Source organism: Anolis carolinensis, unplaced genomic scaffold (genome assembly GCF_035594765.1).
Source record: "Anolis carolinensis isolate JA03-04 unplaced genomic scaffold, rAnoCar3.1.pri scaffold_13, whole genome shotgun sequence".
In the NCBI taxonomy this organism is placed as follows: domain Eukaryota; kingdom Metazoa; phylum Chordata; class Lepidosauria; order Squamata; family Dactyloidae; genus Anolis; species Anolis carolinensis.
The window spans coordinates 5,682,142-5,706,579 of NW_026943824.1; the positions used below are offsets into that span (position 1 = coordinate 5,682,142).

Below are 24,438 nucleotides of genomic sequence, written 5' to 3' on the forward strand. Positions count from 1 at the left end.
ACGTGAGCGTCCAGCCTCCCTCCGAGGGCGGAAGCCAGCCAATCAGAGGCCTCACTCGGCGGCATGCAATAAGACGTTAGAAACGCCCCGCCCTCGACGCCCGCGACAGCCAATCAGGAGGCGAGCGTCGCTTTGCGTGGCTCCTCTCCCGACCAATGGGGAGCCGAGGGAGGTGGCGTCGCGGCGGAGGGGAGGCGAAAGCGGAGCGGGGAGTCTTTTTCCTGCTTCTGAGGGGAAAGCGAGAGAGGCCGCTGGCGCCGGGGGACGCGCCCGAGATGCCGGTGCGGAGCGCCTGCCCAGGCTGCCCTCCTCCGGCAGCCAGCGCCGCCTCGGCCTCTTCTTCGGCCTCCTCCTCGCGCCTCGAGCCGCCGCCGCCCATCAACACGGCGCAGCCCGGCGTCAGCACCAGCCGCCTCTACAGCGGCGCCAAGTTCCGCGGGCAGCAGCGCTCCAAGGGCAACGCCTACGAGGTGGAGGTGGTCGTCCAGGTAGGTAGGCCGCGAAGCCTCTCCCGCGAACCGTTTCGGCCCTCGCAGGCCTCCGTCGCTCGAGCAGGGGCCGGCTTCGGCCTGCTCTCCCGGGCTCCCACAATTCCACTCGGTCATAATCGAAGCCTAGAGTTGGCATCCAGTCCAACCCCATCCGGCCAAGAAGCAGGAAAATTGCAATCAGAGCATCCCTGACAGATGGCCATCCAGCCTCTGCTTTAAAGCCACCAAAGAAGGAGTCTCCACCACACTCCCTTCGCAGAGAGTTCCACTGCTGAACAGCTCTCTCTCACACAGGACGTTCTTCCTAATGTTCAGGAGGAATCTCCTTTCCTGTAGTTTGAAGCCATTGCTCTATTGTGTCCTAGTCTCCAGGGCAGCAGAAAACAAGCTTTCTCCCTCCTTGTTAAACTACAACTCCCAGGATTCCATTGTGTTGTGTCTTGGCAGTTAAAGGAGCCTCCACCACACTCAGTCTTAAGCCTAGGTTGCTATATCTGGGGGATGGTTGCAATGGAGGCAGAGTCATAGAAGACTTTTTTGTTGTCCCTTTCAGCATGTGGACATGGAGAATTCCTATCTTTGTGGATACTTGAAGATTAAAGGCCTTACGGAGGTATGTACCTGATTTAAAGAATATTAAGTCTAATATAGTAACACTGCCTTTAAAAAACATATTCGTAAGGGCTTTGTGAAGATAGGAAAAGCTGTTGAGTTCTTTGTGTTCACCGCATTTCCTGTCGTGCTCATTTCAGGAATATCCGACCCTTACCACCTTCTTTGAAGGGGAAATAATCAGTAAAAAGCACCCATTTTTAACGCGGAAGTGGGATGCAGATGAAGATGTAGATCGTAAACATTGGGTGAGTACCTTGGCCGCGTTTCCATGGAGGAGGCAGCTAACATTTTGGGGCTGCTGGACATAGCAGAGGGATTCTTTGTGAAGGAATGAGCCATGCTGGGTATCCATTCTGAGAAAAAGGCAGGTTGAAAATATTTTTTTTGATGGCTAGCACTTTCATAGGGCTTTCTTAGGCAAGAAAGTACTCAGCTAGTTTTCCCATTGCTTCCCTTTGAAATTCATCTCACAGCTTTGGTGTTCCTAGTACTTTTGCTTTGCAGAAAGCTGTGACTCTAAAGCTACTGTTCCTGAGCAAATTGAGTTCAAAGGGAGAACAAAACCATAAAACGGATGAATTGTTCAACCCGAAGATCAATTCTGTCTCTTATGACTCAAATAAGGTTAATTGGCTTCAACCCACGCCAGAACGCTTCACCAACAGCTGTCCTGGATATATTAATAACATTACTGTCACTATGTTTTGTTTCCATTTGACCTTGCTGTTGGCTCCCTCATACCTATATGTACTTCACTTCAGGATAATGCTGCATGTGTCAAATGGAGTGGCCTGTATTCATAGTAAATGTGGCTATCTTTCAAATACTTTTGTTTCCCCTTTATTTCCAGGGGAAATTCCCAGCCTTTTACCAATATGCGAAAACATTTAATTCTGATGACTTTGGTTATGAGGATCTGAAGAATGATGACTTTGTCTTCATGAGGTGGAAGGTGAGCTCCTTTCCATGGTCCCTGCAGGAGGCCACTGTAGCAGAGGCACTGGATCATTATTTGCCCCAGCACTTCAACATTTATTTTAATCCAGCCAAGCTGGAGGCATGTGTGAAACTATTCAGTCAGCCTTGTTCCTGTTCTGGAAATAGGTTATTAATCTTACTGTATAACTACCTCATGTAAAGAAACTGAAACAGTTTAGAGAGGAAAAGTAACTCTTGCACTCTTTGTGAGGCTGCCCTTCAGCAGAGTCTTGGGGCAGCAGTTAGGGGCAAATTGCAACAGTTACATAGTTGTCCCTATGCCTAAATAATAATAATAATAATAATAATAATACTTTATTCTTATATCCTGCCCTATCTCCCCAAGGGGACTGGGTGCCATGCCAAAAGATCTCAGCCGGCATTTGGAAACAATAGACATTGACAAAATTACGATCTGCCAACTGCAAAAGACCACCCTGCTGGGATCTGCGCGCATCGTCCGAAAATACATCACACAGTCCTAGACACTTAGGAAGTGTTCGACTTGTGATTTTTTGTTACAAAATCCAGCATATCTATCTTGTTTGCTGTGTCTTACAATATAATAATAATAATAATAATAATAATAATAATAATAATACTTTATTCTTATATCCCGCCCCATCTCCCCAAGGGGACTCAGGGTGGCTTACAAAGGGACCATGCCCAAACAATATAAAAATACAACAATAAAAACAAATTCAAACACAGCAATAAATACATCAAAACAGCATGCAACAACAACAATTTAAAAACAATTAAAACATGTTCAATGCCCTGGAGCGGTATAGTTGGTACTTCAATCTTCAGACTAAGGGTGAGGAATAAGGTTAACAAGGTGCAATGCATTATAAATACCCTAAAGGCACCAGATTTACTTAAAAATTAATTGCAGTGATATATATGTACATATTTCAACAGTGTCCACTCCATAAGGATTACCATATTTCGTTCATTTTTGTGCAGGAACAGTTCCTGGTCCCTGATCACACCATCAAAGATATCAGTGGTGCTTCCTTTGCCGGGTTTTATTACATATGCTTCCAGAAATCTGCGGCATCTATAGAGGGCTATTACTATCACAGGAGTTCAGAATGGTAAGAGCCCACCTTATCATAAGTATGATTTTAGGTGGCTTTGGTTAGTTTTTAAGTAAATACTTGTTTTTTCCATTATAGTTTTTGCTTAAGCAATGGCTATCAATTCATGTTCCATGCAACTTTTGTAGTATGGTAGTAGAGGGTTTGAAAATAACCTAAGAGCATGCCGCCCAGTTTGTTCCATTGAGACCCTTTGTGCTTTCCTCCCCCAGGTATCAGTCCCTGAATTTGATGCACGTCCCTGAGTACAGCGCACCCATTTACGAATTCCGGTGACAGCGATACCGAGAGTGGCACCAGGAGATGGACCGCGAGGCCAGGGAGAGAGAGCGAAAGAGAGAGAGACGGGGAGAGAGAGAGAGCATGCTCTGTTAAGACAACTGTGATGTCCCTGTCAGGACAGGAGACTTGGGGCTCTCCTCCTGCCAGGCCACCGGACTGGCGCAAGATCATGACTGTGGAGCTGCCAGAGACTGACCCTCCCTCCAGCTATGTGGCAAATTTGATACTCTGAACGGGTTTTTAAAGCTACCGTTTTGATGCACTTTTTCTTTTTTGGTATTGCACAGCTAATCTCTTTTTCTTTTTATATAATTTTCCCACCCACAGTTCTTTCCTCCTGCCCCTCTTTTGGGGAAGGAATTGGCTGTGCTGAGCTGGGTTTTCCTTTGAACGTGAGGAAGCCAAAGTTGCTGCCTGCTTGTGCCCATCCAAGCTTTGGGTTTTCTATTTAATGTCAGTGATTTGTGTGCCCTGTGCCCACATAAGAGGGTGGAGGAGGGCCTATCAAGTTGCGTTCCTATTGGTTGACAAGGCTGCCTCTCTTGGGAATGTCAGCCTGTCCCAGGCCATTGGGATTTACAGAGTATGTGAAAGGAAGACAAAAAATAATAACTCACCAAGGACTGCTTTTGAAAAGCACTTGAGTGCTATTCCAATAGCCTGTCTTTTCCAAAGACTAGGAATTCTTCCTCATTACAGTTTTACCGTGTTTTTTTAAAATTAAAAGCCGGTGTTGGTGGTGATCTATCTGTGTTAACAGCTTTGCGGTGTTGCCACCTGCTCATCCCAGACTTTTGTGGTGGCTCCTAACATACGCACATGCTACGGAAAATATTCGATGTTTGCTGTCGGAGAAAAATACTTTCCGTTCAAAATAATAACAGTAATAATAAACTGCTCTTCCAGGACTTTGAGCTGTTCCATAACGTGGGGCTTGTGTGCCAAAGTGTGTGCGTGCGGGGGGGCTCTGTGTGTCTATATGCATGCAAGTCTAACAGTTGCTGTTTTCTTCCAAGCTGCTACTGTCAATGGAGGGATGGGTTGACCTGTTTTTTGGATGGTTGTCACTATCCTGCTGTTGGGTTTTGCAAGGTGAGAATGAGGTTGGATCGACACTGCCATGTAATCCAGTTTCTGATCCCATCATATCTGTTTTGTATGGGATTCTATGAGCCTGCACTGCCATATCATCCATTTCAAAGCAGATAATCTGGGATCAGAAACTGGATTATATGGCAGTGTCGATGAGGCCTGAGATGTTCAGTCCCTTGCAGAAAAAGGCTAGCCCTTTGCAAACCTCCCCCCCCCCCTTGAAAGTTTCTGGGATTTATAGGATAGTCTCGCACAGCGCTTATAAGAGAAGTTGCTTTGAAAGGTGAAGCTAGATCATGGCTGCCTTGATTGCACTCTTATCTGACTTGGTAGCCTCATGGCTGTACCTAATGGCTCACCCTTGAAAAAAGTAACTGGTCGGCTGAGCTGCCTCTGTGTTTGCATCCCAGGGCCTCCTGCGAGTTTTGATAGTGAAGTGAAGTTTAACTTCAGGTTGTGATAGCGAGTGTGAAGTTCACTTTTTGTTCTAGTGGAGAGAAAACAAGTTTCTAGTCCTCAAGAAAATGTGGATGCTTTAGAACGCGAGAAAGACAGCTGGATAAAGTTTCCAGGGGAAGTGGTGGAGAAAGTCTCCCTTAGCTCCTTGTTTTATTTTTTCCTCTTGGCTAGTAAACATAAATTAGTAAGGAAAAATAAGCAATGGGCTGGCATTCCTTGAAGAGATGGCAAAACCCCCTCTTCCTTGCTGCAGATTACTGTATAATGTTTTCATAGTGCACATTTTCCAGAGCTAAGCAGCAGAAAGCGGGAGAAGAAACCAAGCCCTAATTAGTCTTGGAATTGCTACTTTTTGCCCCCTTTTAGTGCAGGCTTCCAGTCTGCATTCCCTTTCCAACTCTGTGCTGTGAGTTGTAGTGGCTGCAAGCACTGATCCAATGTGGGTCATGGCTGGTGCGTAAGCATTAGAACAAATGCTTGCTTTTGCTGCTGGGAGGAGATGGCTGTAGAAAGTGAGATTTGGAAGCAAGTTCTGAGTGGAAGCTTTTCAAAAGAGAGTTGCAAAATTTTGCTCCATGCTGGGGGTTAGCGTCCAGTGAGATGTGTGGGATTTCTTCCCTAAAAAATTCCAGAGAATTTAGGTTTGCTTTGTGGATGGACACCCTGTGGCAGGCTGGCTTTTGGTCCTCATCCTCTTTTATCAGGAGATGAATTGGGGCTTCCGTACATAGAAATGAGGATAGTCTTGGTGGGGTTTGTGTTCCTTTCTGCTGCTTTTATTTTTGGTCCATAAACGAGCTGTCCACGCACAATTCTAGAAGTTCTTGAGTGCCTCAGAGCTACTATACCAGATTATTCCCCCATATTGAACCTTTCCAGCTTTCTTGCTCAGATAGGCTCTGTGCAAAAGACGGAACTAACTGTGTGCCTTTGTTTAATTTAGCTTAAAGCGACACAATGTGTCCTTTTCGCAACCTGAGTTTTTAAAAGGCTGCTGATCCCTGGAGGAAGCAAGTGCTTTCCTGGAGAGGATAACTGCAGATCATCTAAACGGGTTTGGCTCCTTAATAAATTAAAAGAGAGACCCCACATAAGTTAGGTTTCTTATACAGGAATTGCAGTGTGAAGAAAAGGAAACATTTTGAGCAGGAAGCCAAGCACTTGGTGGATGGAACCCCTCTCAAACTATGTTTTGCTTCAAGTTTGTTGGTAAATTTGAAGTCAACTGAAGTCCTTTTATTTTGCCTATATTGTTTGAATATAAGCAGCCAAAGGTGTCACATAAAGGGGCTTGAATTGAACCCATAAGATGTCGAATCCTGCCTTTTAAGGCTTGGGGTTTTCTTTCAGTCTTCTTCAAGTTAAAAGAGTATGAGAATATGATACTGCTGTGATGTTGGATGTGGTGGCAAAGTCAGTAAAAAATGGAAGCAGTATGGATAGGGTTTTTAAGGTGCTTGAACACATTTTATACATTATCTTAAACCTCTTCTCGGCCACAGAATCAAAGTGTGAGATGTTGGTTTCATAATAGTAGCAACCTGCTAAAGGATATCTCTCTAAACAGGCGTTGAGAATGCAAAGAACCCTCTCATTCATGTTGTATCAGGATTTCCTCTTCCTAAACAAACTTGGCATTACCTTAAAACTGGTCCAGTGTCTGTCCTGTCTTAATATGGGAGGCAAACAATGCTCTGAATAGCTTCCCAGAAACCTAAGATGTGCTCTTTGGAAAGTATGGTGCCCATTCTCTACTTTTGTACTAGACATAACAGATAAAGAGGAGCAAATATGTGCTGCTGGGTTTTTTTTCCCTTTGCTTTTTAAAGGCAGGTCTCCTTTTCCCCCCTTCGAGCCTTGAACTTTGGTTTCCTCCCCTCTTTCAATGAAATATCAGATGTTAAAACAAAGAGGGCTTCAGGGACACGGCTCCTACAGCAGAGCGGCTTGTCATAGGCAGGACAGCTTCCGTGGGGGAATCTTCCAAAAGCTATTAAAACAAGTTTTATAAAGCTAACTTTGTAAATCAGAATATTTGAGAGTATTTATGAATGAATGGCCGATAAGGGACTGTGAGTTTTCCAGAGTTATCAATGTCCAGATTAAAAGAACATGTATTTAATGAGGCTGTGTGTCTTCTGTATTATCCAGCGGTTTGTCAGAATGGGTTTTGCTCAGTCGACTTTTTTTTCCTGTTTAAAAGAAATTTCTTAAGGAAGGAGGTTATGGACAGAATTAGTGGTATACTGCTAGATGGATATTCTACTTTCTCCAGAATAATTATTTTCTTGTCTTACATACATATATCCCTAAAACTCCCATGGCAGTTCAAATCTGATGGCAGTGGAGATGCACCCAAGGATGTAGCTTGTGTTTTAAAGCAACAATTCACACAAACAAGCCCAAGAATATGTGGATTTTTTAACCCTGCAACATGACTCGGGAGCCTCACAACCTCTGAGGATGCCTGCCATAGATGTGGGCGAAACGTCAGGAGAGAATACTTCTAGACCATGGCAAGACAGCCCAGAAAACCTACAACAACCTAACACCCAACTGCCTCTCTGAGTCAGAGAGTGAAAAGGCGGCAGCCAGGAAAAAACAGCTGTATCATGTCTCTTGCAGCATCACTTCGGAGCCCCTCAATATATACAATATATTATATTGAAATAATAAGATTGTAATGTAGTAATAATATATATGCAGTAGAGTCTCACTTATCCAAATTCGCTTATCCAAGGTTCTGGATTATCCAATGCATTTTTGTAGTCAATGTTTTCAATATATCGTGATATTTTGGTGCTAAATTAGTAAATACAGTAATTACAACATAGCATTACTGCGTATTGAACTACTTTTTCTATCAAATTTGTTGTATAACATGTTTTGGTGCTTAATTTGTAAAATCATAACCTAATTTGATGTTTAATAGGTGTTTCCTTAATCCCTCCTTATTATCCAAGATATTCGCTTATCCAAGGTTCTGCTGGCCCATTTAGCTTGGATAAGTGAGACTCTACTGTATTTGCGAATAATAATATTGTAATAACATTGTAATGTAGAGATAGATATATATATATATATATATATATATATATATATATATATATATATATATAATGTAGTATATGTTAGCTATACTACAACTTACATATTAACGGCGCTCCATGCAGTCATGGTGGCTACATGACCTTGGAGGTGTCTATGGACAACGCCGGCTCTTCGGCTTACAAATTGGAGATGAGCACCAACCCCCAAAGTCAGACACAACTGGACTTCATGTCAGGAAAAATCTTTACCTTATACAGTAGAGTCTCACTTATCCAACATAAACGGGCTGGCAGAACGTTGGATAAGCGAATATGTTGGATAATAAGGAGGGATCAAGGAAAAGTCTATTAAACATCAAATTAGGTTATGATTTTACAAATTAAGCACCAAAACATTAAGTTATACAACAAATTTGATAGAAAAAGTAATTCAATATGCAGTAATGCTATGTTGTAATTACTGTATTTATGAATTAAGCACCAAAATACTACGATGTATTGAAAACATTGACTACAAAAATGCGTTGGATAATCCAGAATGTTGCATAAGCGAGTGTTGGATAAGTGACACTCTACTGTATATTAAATATACAGTAGAGTCTCACTTATCCAAGCTAAACTGGCCGGCAAAAGCTTGGATAAGCGAATATCTTGGCTAATAAGGAGGGATTAAGGAAAAGCCTATTAAACATCAAATTAGGTTATGATTTTACAAATTAAGCACCAAAATATTATGTTATACAACAAATTTGACAGAAAAAATAGTTCAGTATGCAGTAATATTATGTTATAATTACTGTATTTACTAATTTAGCACCAAAATATCACGATATATTCAAAACATTGACTACAAAAATGTCTTGGATAATCCAGAAACTTGGATAAGTGCGACTCTACTGTAATAGTAGTGATAATACTGTATATAATGATATATAATACCGTTTTCTTACTGTATATTTGAAGTTGTAATTTTTTTCAATTGTGAGCCACTTTGAGTCTCCGTATGGAGAGAGAAAGCGAGATATAAATGAATTTAAAAAAACAGGTTAGGGTTAGGCAGAGTGCTTCCGGAACAGGAAAGAGGCGGAACCAAAAGTCCTCGGCTCTGGTTGTTGAGGGGGGTTCATAAGCGCGGGGGACCTATGAAGCGGAATCGACTTCCGGAAGCGCTATTTCCGGCGTGTTCTGGTCCAGTTTGCCAGCCGCCACGATGGGGATCTTGGAGAAGATCGCGGAGATCGAAAAAGAGATCGCCCGGACGCAGAAAAACAAAGGTAGGGATCCCAGGGGAAGAGGAAGTGGTATTACAGGTTATACCAGGCCTGGGCCAACTTGGGTTTCTCTTCAGGTGTTTTGGACTACAACTCCCAGCATTCCTCACAGCCTCAGGCCCTTTCCTTTTCCCCCTCAGCCGCTACACGTTGTTATTATTATTATTATTATTATTATTGAGACATATGTCCGGTCTGAAGCTATGAAGGAAAGAAATTAAAGAAAAAAGTATTATTATTATTATTATCTTTTGATCCAACTCATGATTTTAACATTATTTTGTATATTGACCTTTTATGACTGTTTTTATCCATGTTGATGTTTTATTGTTGGCTGATTTGTTTATTGTTTTTGTTTTGATTTTGTGCTGTTGTGTCCGGGCATAGTCCCATGTAAGCCGCCCCGAGTCCCTTCAGGGAGATGAGGCGGGGTATAAGAATAAAGTTATTATTATTATTATTTTATTATTATTATTATTATTGAGACATATCTCTGTTCTGAAACTATGGAGGAAAGAAACCAAAATAGATCAAGAAGATGAACAAATTATTATTACAGTATTTAGTAATCTTATTTATTTATTTAATACATTTATATCCCACCCTTCTCACCCCGAAGGGGACTCAGAGCGGCTTACAAATTAAATTTATATACAATATTATATCATTAGCATAGCACAATACTGGCAATAAATTACCATATTGTACTATATCTATATAATGTAATATTATGAATAATACTGCATGTAGTATATAATATATAATTAATATTATTATATTGTATTATTAGTGTTATATTGTATTATAAAATAATATTAATATTATATGCATATGCAATATATTATAATATATATTATTGTAAATTATATTGTATATATGTATACATGCATGAGTGTATACATATATATATACACACACACACACATATATATATATATGTATACATATTATTATTCACAAGGATGGATTCTGAAAGAACCAATCTAACTTTAACCTACAATTCACTTATATAAAGGTCAAAAGTAAGTATGGTTAGCATGAACCTCAAAGACTCTCCCATGGCTTGATGGATCTGGGTCAAACCTGGCTCACAGGCCCTTCATTGTTCAACTTAAAATAATGGAGGAATTTGGGATAATAATAATAATTTATTTTTATACCCCGCCTCCATCTCCCTGGACTCGGGGCAGCTTACATGGGGTCAAGCCCGGATAAAACAGCAAACAACATACAATAACATCAAAAAATACAAAAAAAAATAACATTCAAAGCATAATAATAATAAGAAGAATAAAAACATCTATATATATAAAAGGGTAATGAAATTTCGGCCTAGGATAAAACAACAAAACTACACATTCCAGAAACACTAAACTTGGCAGCACAACCCCTCATCCATGCCTCTGCATTCATACAACAAAAAGAAAAGAAAAATGAAGTTCTAATTAGAGGGAGAGGAATAATTGTTTTAATCCAATTGCTGCCAGTTAGAAGGCTAAGCTCCACCCACTTGTTCTCCTAGCAACCCACTCAGCCCAGGGGACAGGCAGAGTTAGGCCTCACTTAGGCCTCTTCCACACTGCCTATAAAATACAGATTATCAGATTTTAACTGGATTATATGGCAGTGTAGACTCAAGGCCCTTCCACACAGCTATATAACCGATTTATAATGGACTTAATGTAAGGTAAAACCTTTACCCTTTACCGTAACTACCACCAATTCCTCAATACTTTATTTCCCATACCATCATACTTCGCCACAGCAACGCGTGGCCGGGCACAGCTAGTATATGTATAAAAGACCACCCCTTTCAGGCCCAGAGCTATACACATGAGTGGGAAATATACCATATATACTCGAGTATAAGCCGACCTGAATATAAGCCAAGGCACCTAATTTTACCACAAAAAAACTGGGAAAACATTGACTCCAGTATAAGCCAAGATACCAATAAAATTACATTAATTGAGGCATCAGTAGGTTAAATGTTTTTGAATATTTACATCAAGCTCAAATTTAAGATAAGACTGTCCAACTCTGATTAAATCATGATTCTCATCTTCAATGTAAATGTGCTTATGTATCCTTTTAATAATAATAGAGTAAAATAATACATGTAATAATAATAATAATAATAAATACAGGGAAATAATACAAGTAATAATAAATAGAGTAAAATAATGAATGCAATAATAATAATAAGATCAGAGTGAAATAATAAATGTATTAATGATAATAAAAATAGAGTAAAATAAATGTAATAGTAGCAACAATAAGAGAAAAATAATAAATGTAATAATACCAATAATAATAGAGAAAAATAATAAATTTACCATATATTCTCGAGTATAAGCTGACCCAAATATAAGCCAACCAGGACCCTCACCTGAGTATAAGCCAAGGGGGGCTTTTTCAGTCTTTAAAAAAGGGCTGAAAAACTAGGCTTATACTCGAGTATATACAGTAACTGGTATTCTGTGTTACTGATGACCCTGTCTTTGTCTTCCTTAGCAACGGAGTACCATCTTGGCCTGCTGAAGGCCAAGCTCGCCAAGTACAGAGCCCAGCTCCTGGAACCATCCAAATCGGGCGCTGCGAAGGGCGAAGGCTTCGATGTGATGAAGTCGGGAGATGCCCGAGTGGCGCTCATTGGTTTCCCTTCTGTGGGTAAGGTCAGTGACAGCTGGAGAAGTTGTGTTCCTCTCAATAGTTATCGCATTTCCTCAAGTCTGATGCACTGTCGAATCTAAGGCGCACCTCAATGTTTAAAACTATGAAATTAGAAAAAGTATTTGCTGCTCAATGCAATGCAAAGTGGCAAAAAGTGTACTATACAGTTGCTGTCTCGTATTGAAAGCAGCTGGTTTTCAAGAATGAAGTGGTAATAATAATTATATATTTGGGAACACAATCTCAAACCATTACTTTATAGTAAAAGGTGAAGGTTTCCCCTGACGTTAAGTCCAGTTGTGACCGACTCTGGGAATTGGTGCTCATCTCCATTTCTAAGCCCAAGAGCTGGCGTTGTCCATAGACACCTCCAAGGTCATGTGGCCATAGGCATGACTGCATGGAGCGCTGTTACCTTCCTGACGGAAGGACCTATTGATCTACTCACATTTGCATGTTTTCGAACTGCTAGGTTGGCAGGAGGTGGGGCTAACAGCGGGCGCTCATTCCGCTCCCAGGATTTGAACCTGGGACCTTTTTGGTCCGCAAGTTCAGCAGCTCAGCGCTTTAACACACTGTGCCACATCATTTGACTTATTTGCCAGCTACAGGCACCTACTATATTTCTCCTTTGGGATCTGCATCTTTTTTATCATTAACACACTTGTTTCTTCTTTTTTCAGTCTACATTTTTGAGTTTAATGACTTCCACGGCCAGTGAGGCGGCTTCTTATGAATTTACAACATTGACCTGTATTCCTGGAGTCATCGAGGTAAGTGTCGTTTCCTTTGATTGTCCTTTCCTTGTGGGGTGGGAGGACGCTATTCTGAATGATGTTGATATAAGATTGTGCGATTTTAACAATTTTATTTTTTACTAGCTTTGCCCAGCCACGCGTTGCTGTGGCTTATGGGAATCCTTTGTTGGCCAGGTGGAATAGCAGTGAATAGCCTTGCAGTCTCAAAGCCTGGCTGTTTTCTGGAGTAGCTGGAGCTTTTTGTTGTATGAACATAGAGGCATGGATGAGGAGTTGTGTTGCCAAGTTTAGTGTTTCTGAGATGTGTAGTTTTGTTGTTTTGTCCTAGGCCGAAATTTCATTACCCTTTTATATATATAGATATTCTGTCTATTTCTGAAGGTGTCTCGTATCAGAATAGATTAAATTGACATGCAGCCCAAAATTAGTGCAGATAAAGAAGCTTGAAACCATGAATAGAACCTATACGGGCTGTGGCGCAGGCGGGAGAGCAAGCCAGCTGCAATTAACTGCAATGAATCACTCTGACCAGGAGGTCATGAGTTCAAGGCCCGCTCGGAGCCTATGTTTGTTTGACTTTGTTCTATGTTAAAAGGCATTGAATGTTTGCCTATATGTGTAATGTGATCCGCCCTGAGTCCCCTTCGGGGTGAGAAGGGTGGAATATAAATGCTGTAAATAAAATAAATAAATAAGTACTTACATCCAGTCTACTTCCGTACATCCAAAGTGGCAAACAGAGCCAATAGACTGCTTTTAAGAACCATCTTTAAAAGCCAAAATACCTTGTCTTTTCTAGTTGCACCTCTTCATGGTTTATTCCTCTTTTGCAGTACAAAGGAGCCAACATCCAGCTTCTGGATCTTCCTGGGATCATTGAAGGAGCAGCACAAGGTAAAGCCCTTTTTATTCTTTCTCCACGCTTTGTATTCCTATTTCTTTGTTGATTTGACTTCAGTAAGAAAAGGGGGGATAGCCTACTGTTGGGCACTGATAGGCAGGAACTAAATTTGCAATGTTTCTTCTTTTATTTTTTAGGAAAAGGTCGCGGGCGCCAAGTGATCGCTGTGGCTCGTACGTCGGATGTTGTCATCATGATGCTGGATGCCACCAAAGGGGAAGTGCAGAGGTGAGTCTTGCGGCAGGTAATGGATGGGAGGCTGAATAATACACACAACAATGGGATTTGTTTGGGCTGGGGATGTTGGGCACATTATTCCTACCAATTTGGAGGCTGCTGGACTTGGAGTTCTACGGCTTTGGGGTGGGATCCATAGACGTGGAGATCAGTGGGACTCCAAAGACGATCTATTTATTTATTTATTTTATTATATTAATTATTTACAATATTTATGTTCCGCCCTTCTCACCTGAAGGGGACTCAGGGCAGATCACAGATCATTACAGACCATGTAATGATATAGTACAATATAGTAATTTAATGCTAGTATTGTACTATGCTCATAATATATCGTATTGTATGTGAATGTAATTTGTAAGCCGCTCTGAGTCTCCTTTGGAGTGAAAAGGGCGGCATAAAAATGTAGTAAAAAAAATAAATAAAAATCACATTGCACATATAAGGCAAACATTCAATGCCATAACATAGAACAGAGACAGATGCAGGCACGGGTTGGCCTCGATCTCATGACCTCTTTTCAGAGTGATTTGTTGCAGCTGGCTGCTAACCAGCCTGCGCCACAGCCCAGCCTATAACAATAATAATAACAACAACAATAAATCTGGACCCAAAATACTTTCTTTTAGGGATGCTTAACATTAATAAAGAAAAAAAATAAAGAAATACTATTTAACTATCATTATGGCAGCAAGAATGACATATGCCAAATATTGGAAAAAGAAAATGAATGAGATAAATTGCTGGATAAATGAGGTGTTGGAAATAATGAATATGGATAAGTTGACGTATTTATTAAAAAATAATCATGGTAGACCGAAAAAACAAACTGGAATTTGATTTAAAAAAACTACTTGAAAGAAGAGCAATTGAAGGTGTTAATTTAAGGATAAGATTTGTTATTATAGATTGATTGTATGAAGATACCGACACTAGATATAGAGAGATAAGAAAAGGTAATCAAAAACTTTCTAAAGTAACTATAAAAGATGTAAGTCAATATATATATATATATATATATATATATATATATATATATACACTTTCCTTTTTTCCTTTTTTTTCTTTTGGTGTCTCTCTCTCTTTCCTTTTAAACCACTATTTCACGTCACCTACTATAAAAAAGGACACACTCTTTCTCTGTTGTATTGTATTGTATTTCATGTCTATATCTATGTTTATCACTATTTTTTTTAAAAAAAACACTAATAAAAATTATTTTTTAAAAAACAAGCTCATTCCAACTATTATAGTGTTTTGTACCAGGGTATATTACTGTGTTTTTCATACTAGCTTTGTTTGGATACTAATACAGTTCTTTGCTCCATTCCCCTGCCCCTCCTGTGTCCTGCAGAGCTCTCTTGGAAAGGGAGCTGGAGTCGGTGGGCATCCGGTTGAACAAAAGCAAGCCCAATATCTACTTCAAGGTGAGCTCTGGGCTTTCTCTGAGGCAGCTTGATAGCACGAAGAAAGTCCCAAGTTCAAGCCCTTACCTCACTTGTTAAAACAGGGGGAAGGAAATACTTATACTATTATAATGTAATACAATATTATACTAATTAATAATACAATATATTAATTGTATATTACATATTATATATTAATTATATATTAAATGTAATATTACTAATAATATTACCATAAAATTATATAGTACAATATAGTAATTTAATGCTTATAGTGTGCTATGCTAATAATATATTGTACTAGCTGTGCCCAGCCACGCGTTGCTGTGGTGAAGTATGGTATTATTGGAAATAAAGTATTTAGTAACTGGTGGTAGTTAAGATAAAGGGTAAAGCTTTTCCCCTGACATTAAGTCCGTTATAAATGGGTTATATAGCTGTGTGGAAGGGCCTTGAGTCTACACTGCCATATAATCCAGTTCAAATCAGATAATCTGTATTTGATAGGCAGTGTGAAAGAGGCCTAAGTGAGGCCTAACTCTGCCTGTCCCCTGGGCTGAGTGGGTTGCTAGGAGACCAAGTGGGCGAAGCTTAGCCTTCTAACTGGCAGCAATTGGATAAAAACAATTATTCCTCCCTCTAATTAGGACTTTATTTTTCTTTTCTTTTTGTTGTATGAACGTAGAGGCATGGATGAGGGGTTGTGCTGCCAAGTTTAGTGTTTCTGGGATGTGTAGTTGTTGTTTTTTTTGTCCTAGGCCGAAATTTCATTAGCCTTTTATATATATAGATTATATATTATATATTAAATGTAATATTACTAATAATATTACCATAAAATTATATAGTATAATATAGTAATTTAATGCTTATATTGTGCTATGCTAATAATATATTGTATGTACATTTGATTTGTAAGCCGCTCTGAGTCCCCTTCGGGGTGAGAAGAGCGGCATATAAATGTAGTAAATAAATAAATAAGGAAACTTGGGGCCTTTTGGATGGTGATAGACTCTCATTCCCATCTATGGGAGGTCTGTCGATGAGTGTGTTGTCTAATATGATCTGACTGTGTTCTAAAGCCGCTTTGAGTCTCTTTGTGGAGAGAAAAAGCAGGGTATAAATAAACATAATAATAATAATAATGATGATGATGATGATGATGATGATGATGATGATGCAATGTGTCTGAGCTCTGATTCTGAACTCTTTTCTGAAGTGATGTATTAAAATAGCCTTAACTTTCTCTCCTTTCAGCCCAAGAAAGGCGGCGGCATCTCTTTCAACTCCACAGTGACCCTGACCCAGTGCTCCGAGAAACTGGTGCAGCTCATCCTCCATGAATACAGTATCCTTTGTATGACGCTGCCATCTCAGGGCTGAGGATTATGGGGCCTGCTGTCCAGGGCAGGAGTGGTCGTTGCCTATGTACAGACCTGATGCTGAACAAACAGGGGCAGCTAACTCTTCAAAATCCCCGAAATGGCTCAGACATGTCTGGCGGTGAGGATAATGGGATCCAAATTTCTCCTTTTGTGGGAGATCTAGTACAGCTGGAGACGTGTGTCTGGTCTGAAGCTATGAAGAAAAGAAACCAAAGTAGGCAAGAAAAACAAAAGCAACATATTCTTATTGTTAGTTTTATTATCATTATTACTGTATATACTCAAGTATAAGTCTTGTTTTTCAGCCCTTTTTTAAGACTGAAAAAGCCCCCTCGGCTTATACTCAGGTGAGAGTCCTGGTTGGCTTATATTTGGGTCAGCTTATACTCGAGAATATATGGTACATTTATTATTTTTCTCTATTATTATTGGTATTATTACATTTATTATTTTTCTCTTATTGTTGCTACTATTACATTTATTTTACTCTATTTTTATTATTATTAATAATACCTTTATTACATTTATTATTTTTCTCTATTGTTGTTGCTACTATGTTTTCCCAGTTTTTTATGGTAAAATTAGGTGCCTCAGCTTATATTCGGGTCGGCTTATACTTGAGTATATACGGTATATGTTATTATATTATTTTATATTATTGTTGTTGTTATTGCTATAATTGTTATTATTATTATTGCAGTATGACCCCTGTGCCTACATTTTCTTTTTGCCATATCTGTAACAAAGTGCACTTTAGCTAGTCTATTACTCAACTTGGCTGTTTTTAATTCCGTGTTTATTAAGTGTGTTTTTATTTTTATAGGTTAATGTTTAAATTTTATAAGTTGGTGTATGTTTTTGTTTACTGATTTACTGTTATTGTCACTGTTTTTGTCTAATATTATCTGTGAGCCACCCCGAGTCCCCTTTGGGGGAGATGGAGGCGGGGTATAAATAAACTTATTTTATTATGACACAGTAAAAAAGATAGATATGCTGGATTTCGTATCACACAATCACAAGTCGAACACTTCCCAAGTGTCTAGGACTGTGTGATGTGTTGTATTATTATTATTATTATTATTATTATTATTATTATTATTATTATTATTATTATTATATCTGGCAAACTATGCCCTCCCTAGGCATTCTCTTGGTCCTCTAGTTTGACTCTCTCTGGCCTTCTTGGACGGGAAATCCTTCATTGGGTTCCCTATTATGTGCAGTTTCACATATCGACACCAAGTCATGAATACAAAGGTCATCCATCTTTATTATTATTATTATTATTGTCAGACTTAATTTATATCCCACTTTCTCCCCCAAAAAGCAAGATCCAAATGTATACATGAAAAATATAGAGTCCAGGTGAAACGTGCAGGAAGTCAACACAATATAATATGATATTAAAATGGAACCAAAACTGTCACGAACATTTTGAATCAGTTTAGAACTAAGGCCCTCTCCTTCAATAGATTGAGGACCCCTGCTTTAGAATATAATGCCAAAAAAGAAGTTAAAAGGCACATAACAATGATGGTGTTTTTGTGACAAAGGGGTTCAGCATAAGTGTTTGAACTTAACTCTTTTGATCTGAGAAATCTTCAATGCGGAGGTGCTATTCCGGGAGGATTGTTCGCCGGACGAATTCATCGATGTCATTGTCGGCAACCGCGTCTACATGCCTTGCCTTTATGTGAGTGTTTTGGGCTATGATCTTTGTCCTAACCAAATGAGTCAATACAATGCCTTTTGGGGACCTCTCAGGCCTTCTTTTGCTTTGCAACTCCTAACACGCCCATAGCGCCGTCCTCTGAGAGTTTTTAAAAAAATACTTTTATTAAGATTTCTTTTATAATACAATAATAATATAATAGTAATATAGAAGAAAAAAGAAAAGAGAAAAAGAAAGATTAATATATAGATATGAAAAAGGGACATAAATAGAACAAATTTAAGACTGCAAGTTAGAGTCTATTTTGCTATGTGTATTACCTACACTAAATTGTGTATATTCTGGAAAAAATTAATTAAAATTTTTGTTATTATTGTTATAGTTACTTAATTGCAGTATATAGAATATATATACAGTAGAGTCTCACTTATCCAACACTCGCTCGTTCTGGATTATCCAACGCATTTTTGTAGTCAATGTTTTTAATGATATTTTGGTGCTAAATTCGTAAATACAGTAATTACTACATAGCATTACTGTGTATTGAACTTTTTCTGTCAAATTTGTTGTATAACATGATGTTTTGGTGCTTAATTTGTAAAATCATAAGCTGATTTAATGTTTAATAGGCTTTTCCTTAATCTCTCCTTATTATCCAACATATTCGCTTATCCAACATTCTGCCGGCCCGTTTACGTTGGATAAGCGAGACTCTTCTGTATATATATAGAGCGCATAGGCGAAGAAGAAATTGAAATATAAACATAGATTAAAATTATCAGGATAGAGAGACGATGTTACATAGAAAAATGATTGGTTGTTTTGACTTCCTGGTATCTTCCAGAGGTCTGTTCCTTTTCTAATTTTCTGTTCTATTCTTGTTTCTTCCCCTTTGTTTTTGTACATAGTTTGGTTTTTACAAATAGTTCTTATCATATCAATATTTTTTTATTCTTTAACATGAGATATTCATTTACTTGTTTCCAGTTGGCTTCCTTTATTTTCCTTCCTTTATTCTTAGTCATGAGAAAGGTAAGCCTCTCCATATTTCTGGGAGTTATAGGATGGAAAGGAATTGTATGGGCCCTGAATACAACTTTCAAGAGCCGAGTTCGAGTCCTCGCTTGGCTGAGTTTGGGAAAGTGACAGTCTCTCAGCCCCGGAAAACCTCATCATGATAAATAAGTTGGAAAGGACTGGAAAGCACACAACGAAACCCTATTCGTGTCCTGGGCTTGGACTGGATCTTCCAACTCTATATGCTATGATTCTCCTTTTTTTCTCCCCTTCTGTAGGTTTACAACAAAATAGACCAGATCTCCATGGAGGAAGTAGACCGTCTGGCCCGGAAACCTCACAGCGTTGTTATTAGGTAAGGGGAGCCCCTCCAAAAAAACCTCTTTCATGTTGTTGCCTTTGCACCATGTCTCCTGTATCAATTTAATGATATAATGATATATAATAATATTATACTATACTAATATTATAATATATTGTATATACATGTAATATTAATAATAATATTATGTTGTAATACAATGTAATAATATTTATAATTCACTATTATAATTGTATATTTATATTACATGCAATATTACTAATAATATTGCAATATAGTCGTATAATATAATATATTGTATGTATATATACTTGTAAACCGCCCTGAGTCCCCTTTGGGGTGAGAAAGGCGGTATATAAATGTCGCAAATAAATAAATAATAATTTGCTTAGATGGCCTTTCTTTTCCAGCATGTTATACAATGGGATATTTGGAGTGTTTCCTGTTTTGTGATTCCTCCGTAGTTGCGGAATGAAGCTGAACTTAGACTACTTGCTGGAGAGGCTATGGGAATGCCTGGCCCTGACCTGCATCTTCACAAAGAAAAGGGGACGTAAGTGAAGCCCAGGGTGGATAGGGTTCCCATGAAGCCGAAGTTTGAAAATGTTAGGGAGCGGGGAGATAGAAAAGAATGATAGAGTTGGAAGAGACCCCCAAAGACCATGCAGTCTAACCCCAAATATCATCCGAGTTCTCTGCTTAGATGGCCATGCAGCCTCACTGGAGTAAGAGAATATTAGACTTGAGATACAGTCCAACCTTTCTGCTGTTCAGGAAAACACCATCAAAGCACTCCTGACAGATAGACATCCAGCCTGTCCTTAAAAGCCCCAGAGGAGGCTTTTAATCTAGATCTTAAGAATGGGAAGGGACACCCAAGGGCCATCCAGTCCAACCACTTTCTGCCCTGCATGAAGGCAAAATCAAAGCCCTCCCGACAGATGGCCATCAGGAGAGGCGGGTAATAAATAAAAATTATTATTTATTATTGACACAACAACATTGTATGACACAGCAAACAAGATAGATATGCTGGATTTCGTATCACAAAATCACAAGTCGAACACTTCCCAAGTGTCTAGGACTGTGTGATGTATTTTCGGATGATGCGCGCAGATCCCAGCAGGGTGGCCTTTTGCAGTTGGCAGATCGTGATTTTGTCAATTTGTTTCCAAATGTCGGCTGAGATCTTTTGGCACGGCACCCAATGTGCCCATCACCACTGGGACCACCTGCACTGGTTTCTGCCAGAGTCTTTGAAGTTCAATCTTGAGGTCCTGATAGCGGCTGAGTTTTTCTTGTTGTTTTTTGTCAATGCGACTGTCACCTGGGATGGCAACATCAATGATCCAAACCTTTTCTTTTCCACAACTGTGAGGTCTGGTGTGTTGTGTTCCAGAACTTTGTCAGTCTGGATTCGGAAGTCCCACAGTATCTTTGCGTGCTCATTTTCCAATACTTTTGCAGGTTTGTGATCCCACCAGTTCTTTGCTGCTGGGAGGTGGTACTTGAGGCATAAGTTCCAATGAACCATTTGGGCCACATAGTTGTGCCTCTGTTTGTAGTCTGTCTGTGCGATTTTCTTACAGCAGCTGAGGATATGATCCATGGTTTTGTCGGTTTCCTTGCACAGTCTGCATTTTGGGTCATCAGCTGATTTTTCGATCTTGGCCTGAATGGCCTTTGTCCTGATGTCTTGCTCCTGGGCTGCAAGGATCAGGCCTTCTGTCTCCTTCTTCAGGGTCCCATTCGTGAGCCAGAGCCAGGTCTTCTCCTTATCAGCTTTTCCTTCAATTTTGTCAAGGAACTTTCCATGCAATGTTTTGTTGTGCCAGCTGTCAGCTCTAGTCTGTAGTGCTGTTTTCTTGTACTGGTTTTTTGTCTGCTGTGCTTTGAGGAGTTTCTGATTTTTGACTTCAATCAAAGCAGGTTCTTCACTTTGCTTTACATATTCTGCCAGGGCATGTTCTTCTTTGATTATTATTATTATTATTATTATTATTATTATTATTATTATTATTATATTATGACACAGCAAACAAGTTAGATATGCTGGATTTCGTATCACAAAATCACAAGTCGAGGTGCTCTTAGTTCTATTATTATTATTATTATTATTATTATTATTATTATTATTATTATTATTATTATATTTTTTCTTCTCGTATAGAGAGACCGGATTTCTCTGATGCCATCATTCTCCGGAAAGGGGCCTCCGTAGAGCATGTGGTAAGTGCAAGACATGTCTGCATATATGGAGTGAAACCAGGTCTCCATCCATCCCAATTGTATCAATTTCAGTTGATGAATATCCCCAATCCTGAGTAATTCCTTCTTGGTGGAAGCCAAGATTTCCGAGGCCACAAAAGACTCCCACCTTACCTTTGGATTTCCTTTCTTTCAAGTGCCATAGTATTCATCGGACGTTAGCCAGCCAGTTCAAGTACAAATCCCATTGTCCCCCAACTGGTTAGCTGTGGATGATGGGACCTGACATTGATCATACTAGGAGCATGCCAGATTACGGGAAGATTCTGGGTTAGATTCTTTGCATTTTTCCAGGTGGTGCATATAAATATTGTAAAATTAATATTATAATAATATATATTATATAATATCTTTACAGTGGTAATTTGAGGTCTCTTATGTCTATCTTTTCTGCTATTCTCACAACGACCTTGCGATGTAGGCTAGAGCGAACCATATTTGGGGCCGGGCTGTGGCGCAGGCTGGTTAGCAGCCAGCTGCAATAAATCACTCTGACCAAGAGGTCATGAGCTTGAGGCCAGCCTGTTGGGGTGAGCACCTGACAATTAAAAATAAAATATAGCCCCTGCTCGTTGCTGACCTAAGCAACCAGAAAGATAGTTGCATCTATCAAGTAGGAAATTTAGGTATCACTTATATGTGGGGAGGCTAATTTACGACACCATAAAAAAATCATCAGTTCCAGTTGATGAATATCCCCAATCCTGAGTAATTCCTGCTTGGTGGAAGCCAAGCTTTCCGAGGCCACAGAATGCTCCCACCTTACCTTTGGACTTCCTTTCTTTCCAGTGCCATAGTATTCATCGGACGTTAGCCAGCCAGTTCAAGTACGCCCTGGTTTGGGTAAGTCTGCCTTGGCAAAAGCGAAGGACAAATGCATTCCCCAAACTCCATTCTGGTTGGTATAATAAGGGGAGAGTTGTTTCCGGTCCCTGGTCTGTCCGGGCGTAATGGAGGATGTTGGGAGTTATAGTCCAGAGGAAAGTGTGTTTCGGTGTTCCGGCTAACCCTCTTTGTCTCTTTGAACCCCAAGGGCACCAGCACCAAGTACAGCCCCCAGCGAGTGGGGCTCAACCACTTGATGGAACACGAAGACGTCATCCAAGTGGTCAAAAAATAATGGCAATGATACAGGACATTGAGGAAAGCGGAACACAGCCTTCCTCGGCTGCTATGAAACCTGCCTCAAGGACCGTCTCGAAACATTGGATGCTGGAAGAGAGAACAACGTCTCCGGTTTCATTTTTTGGCAGCGCAGAGGTCGAATCCATGGCCACGTCGTAACAGCCAGGTCTCTCTTTAGCTTCCCTGACCATTAGCCAAGACAGTTCTGGGACTAAAGTGAATCCAAAAAAGAGATCAAATTTTTCCACAAAAAAAAAATCATGTCCTCTACTGACATTTACTTCTCAACAAATAAAACAGTTCGCTATAGAGCAAATTTTTGTGAAATGATTTCTGTTTCCTCCTTAAAAGGTTTCACTGACTGTGGTTTTATCCTTGAATACGTGTTTAATCTGCCTTTAAAAATTTTAGCTTTACTTTTTAATACTGTTCATAAAAAGGGTAAAGGTTTCCCCTGATGTTAAGTCCAGTCGTGACCGACTCTGGGGGGTTGGTGCTCATCTCCATTTCTAAGCCAAAGAGCCGGCGTTGTCCGTAGACACCTCCAAGGTCATGTGGCCGGCATGACTGCATGGAGCGCCGTTACCTTCCCGCCGGAGCGGTATCTATTAATCTACTCACATTGGCATGTTTTCAAACTGCTAGGTTGGCAGAAGCTGGAGCTAACAGCGGGCGCTCACTCTGCTCCCGGGATTTGAACCTGGGACCTTTTGGTCTGAAAGTTCAGCAGCTTAGTGCTTTAACACACTTTGCCACCAGGGCTCCTTAATACTGTTTATATTTAATTCTATTTTAAGGTTTGCATATTTTTAGATTTTTTAAATTACATTTCATTCTGTTTTACTGTAAACCGCTTTGGGTCTTGTTTGTATAGAGAGAAAATGGGTATAAGTAAACATTATTACAGTAGAGTCTCACTTATCCAAGCTAAACGGGCTGGCAGAAGCTTGGATAAGCGAAAATATTGACTACAAAAATTGCTTGGATAATCCAGAGGCTTGGATAAGCCTCTGATCTTATTATTATTATTATTGCATTTCAGCCCTTTTTTTTTAAGACTGAAAAAGCCCCCCTCGGCTTATACTCGGGTGAGGGTCCTGGTTGGCTTATATTTGGGTCAGCTTATACTCGAGAATATATGGTACATTTATTATTTTTCTCTATTATTATTGGTATTATTACATTTATTATTTTTCTCTATTATTGTTGCTATTGTTACATTTATTTTACTCTATTATTATTAATACATTTATTATTTCACTGATCTTATTATTGTTATTATTGCATTTATTATTTTACTCTATTTATTATTACATGTATTATTTTCCTATAT

General features: G+C 39.5%; 2 protein-coding genes across 3 annotated transcripts; both read left to right on the forward strand.

Annotated features, from left to right (window-relative positions):
• Positions 1-140: 140 nt before the first annotated feature.
• Positions 141-7,139, forward strand: gid4 (GID complex subunit 4 homolog). The gene is made up of 6 exons (XM_008123702.3): positions 141-488; positions 1,045-1,104; positions 1,244-1,351; positions 1,957-2,058; positions 3,051-3,181; positions 3,397-7,139. The coding sequence occupies exons 1-6, from the start codon at positions 156-158 to the stop codon at positions 3,458-3,460; spliced, it is 798 nt and encodes a 265-aa protein (XP_008121909.2). The 5' UTR covers positions 141-155; the 3' UTR covers positions 3,461-7,139.
• Positions 7,140-9,189: 2,050 nt separating this feature from the next.
• drg2 (developmentally regulated GTP binding protein 2) lies at positions 9,190-23,421 on the forward strand. Of its 2 annotated transcripts, XM_008123700.3 has the most exons (13): positions 9,190-9,341; positions 11,853-12,013; positions 12,695-12,784; positions 13,603-13,663; positions 13,808-13,898; positions 15,262-15,334; positions 16,571-16,661; positions 18,297-18,394; positions 19,669-19,745; positions 20,177-20,265; positions 21,883-21,941; positions 22,770-22,823; positions 23,014-23,421. In XM_008123700.3, the coding sequence occupies exons 1-13, from the start codon at positions 9,278-9,280 to the stop codon at positions 23,098-23,100; spliced, it is 1,095 nt and encodes a 364-aa protein (XP_008121907.1). In that variant the 5' UTR covers positions 9,190-9,277; the 3' UTR covers positions 23,101-23,421. The 2 variants fall into 2 exon arrangements, with proteins under 2 accessions (XP_008121907.1, XP_008121908.1); XM_008123701.3 differs by lacking the exons at positions 22,770-22,823; positions 23,014-23,421 and adding an exon at positions 22,118-22,758.
• The last annotated feature ends 1,017 nt before the right edge of the window (positions 23,422-24,438 follow it).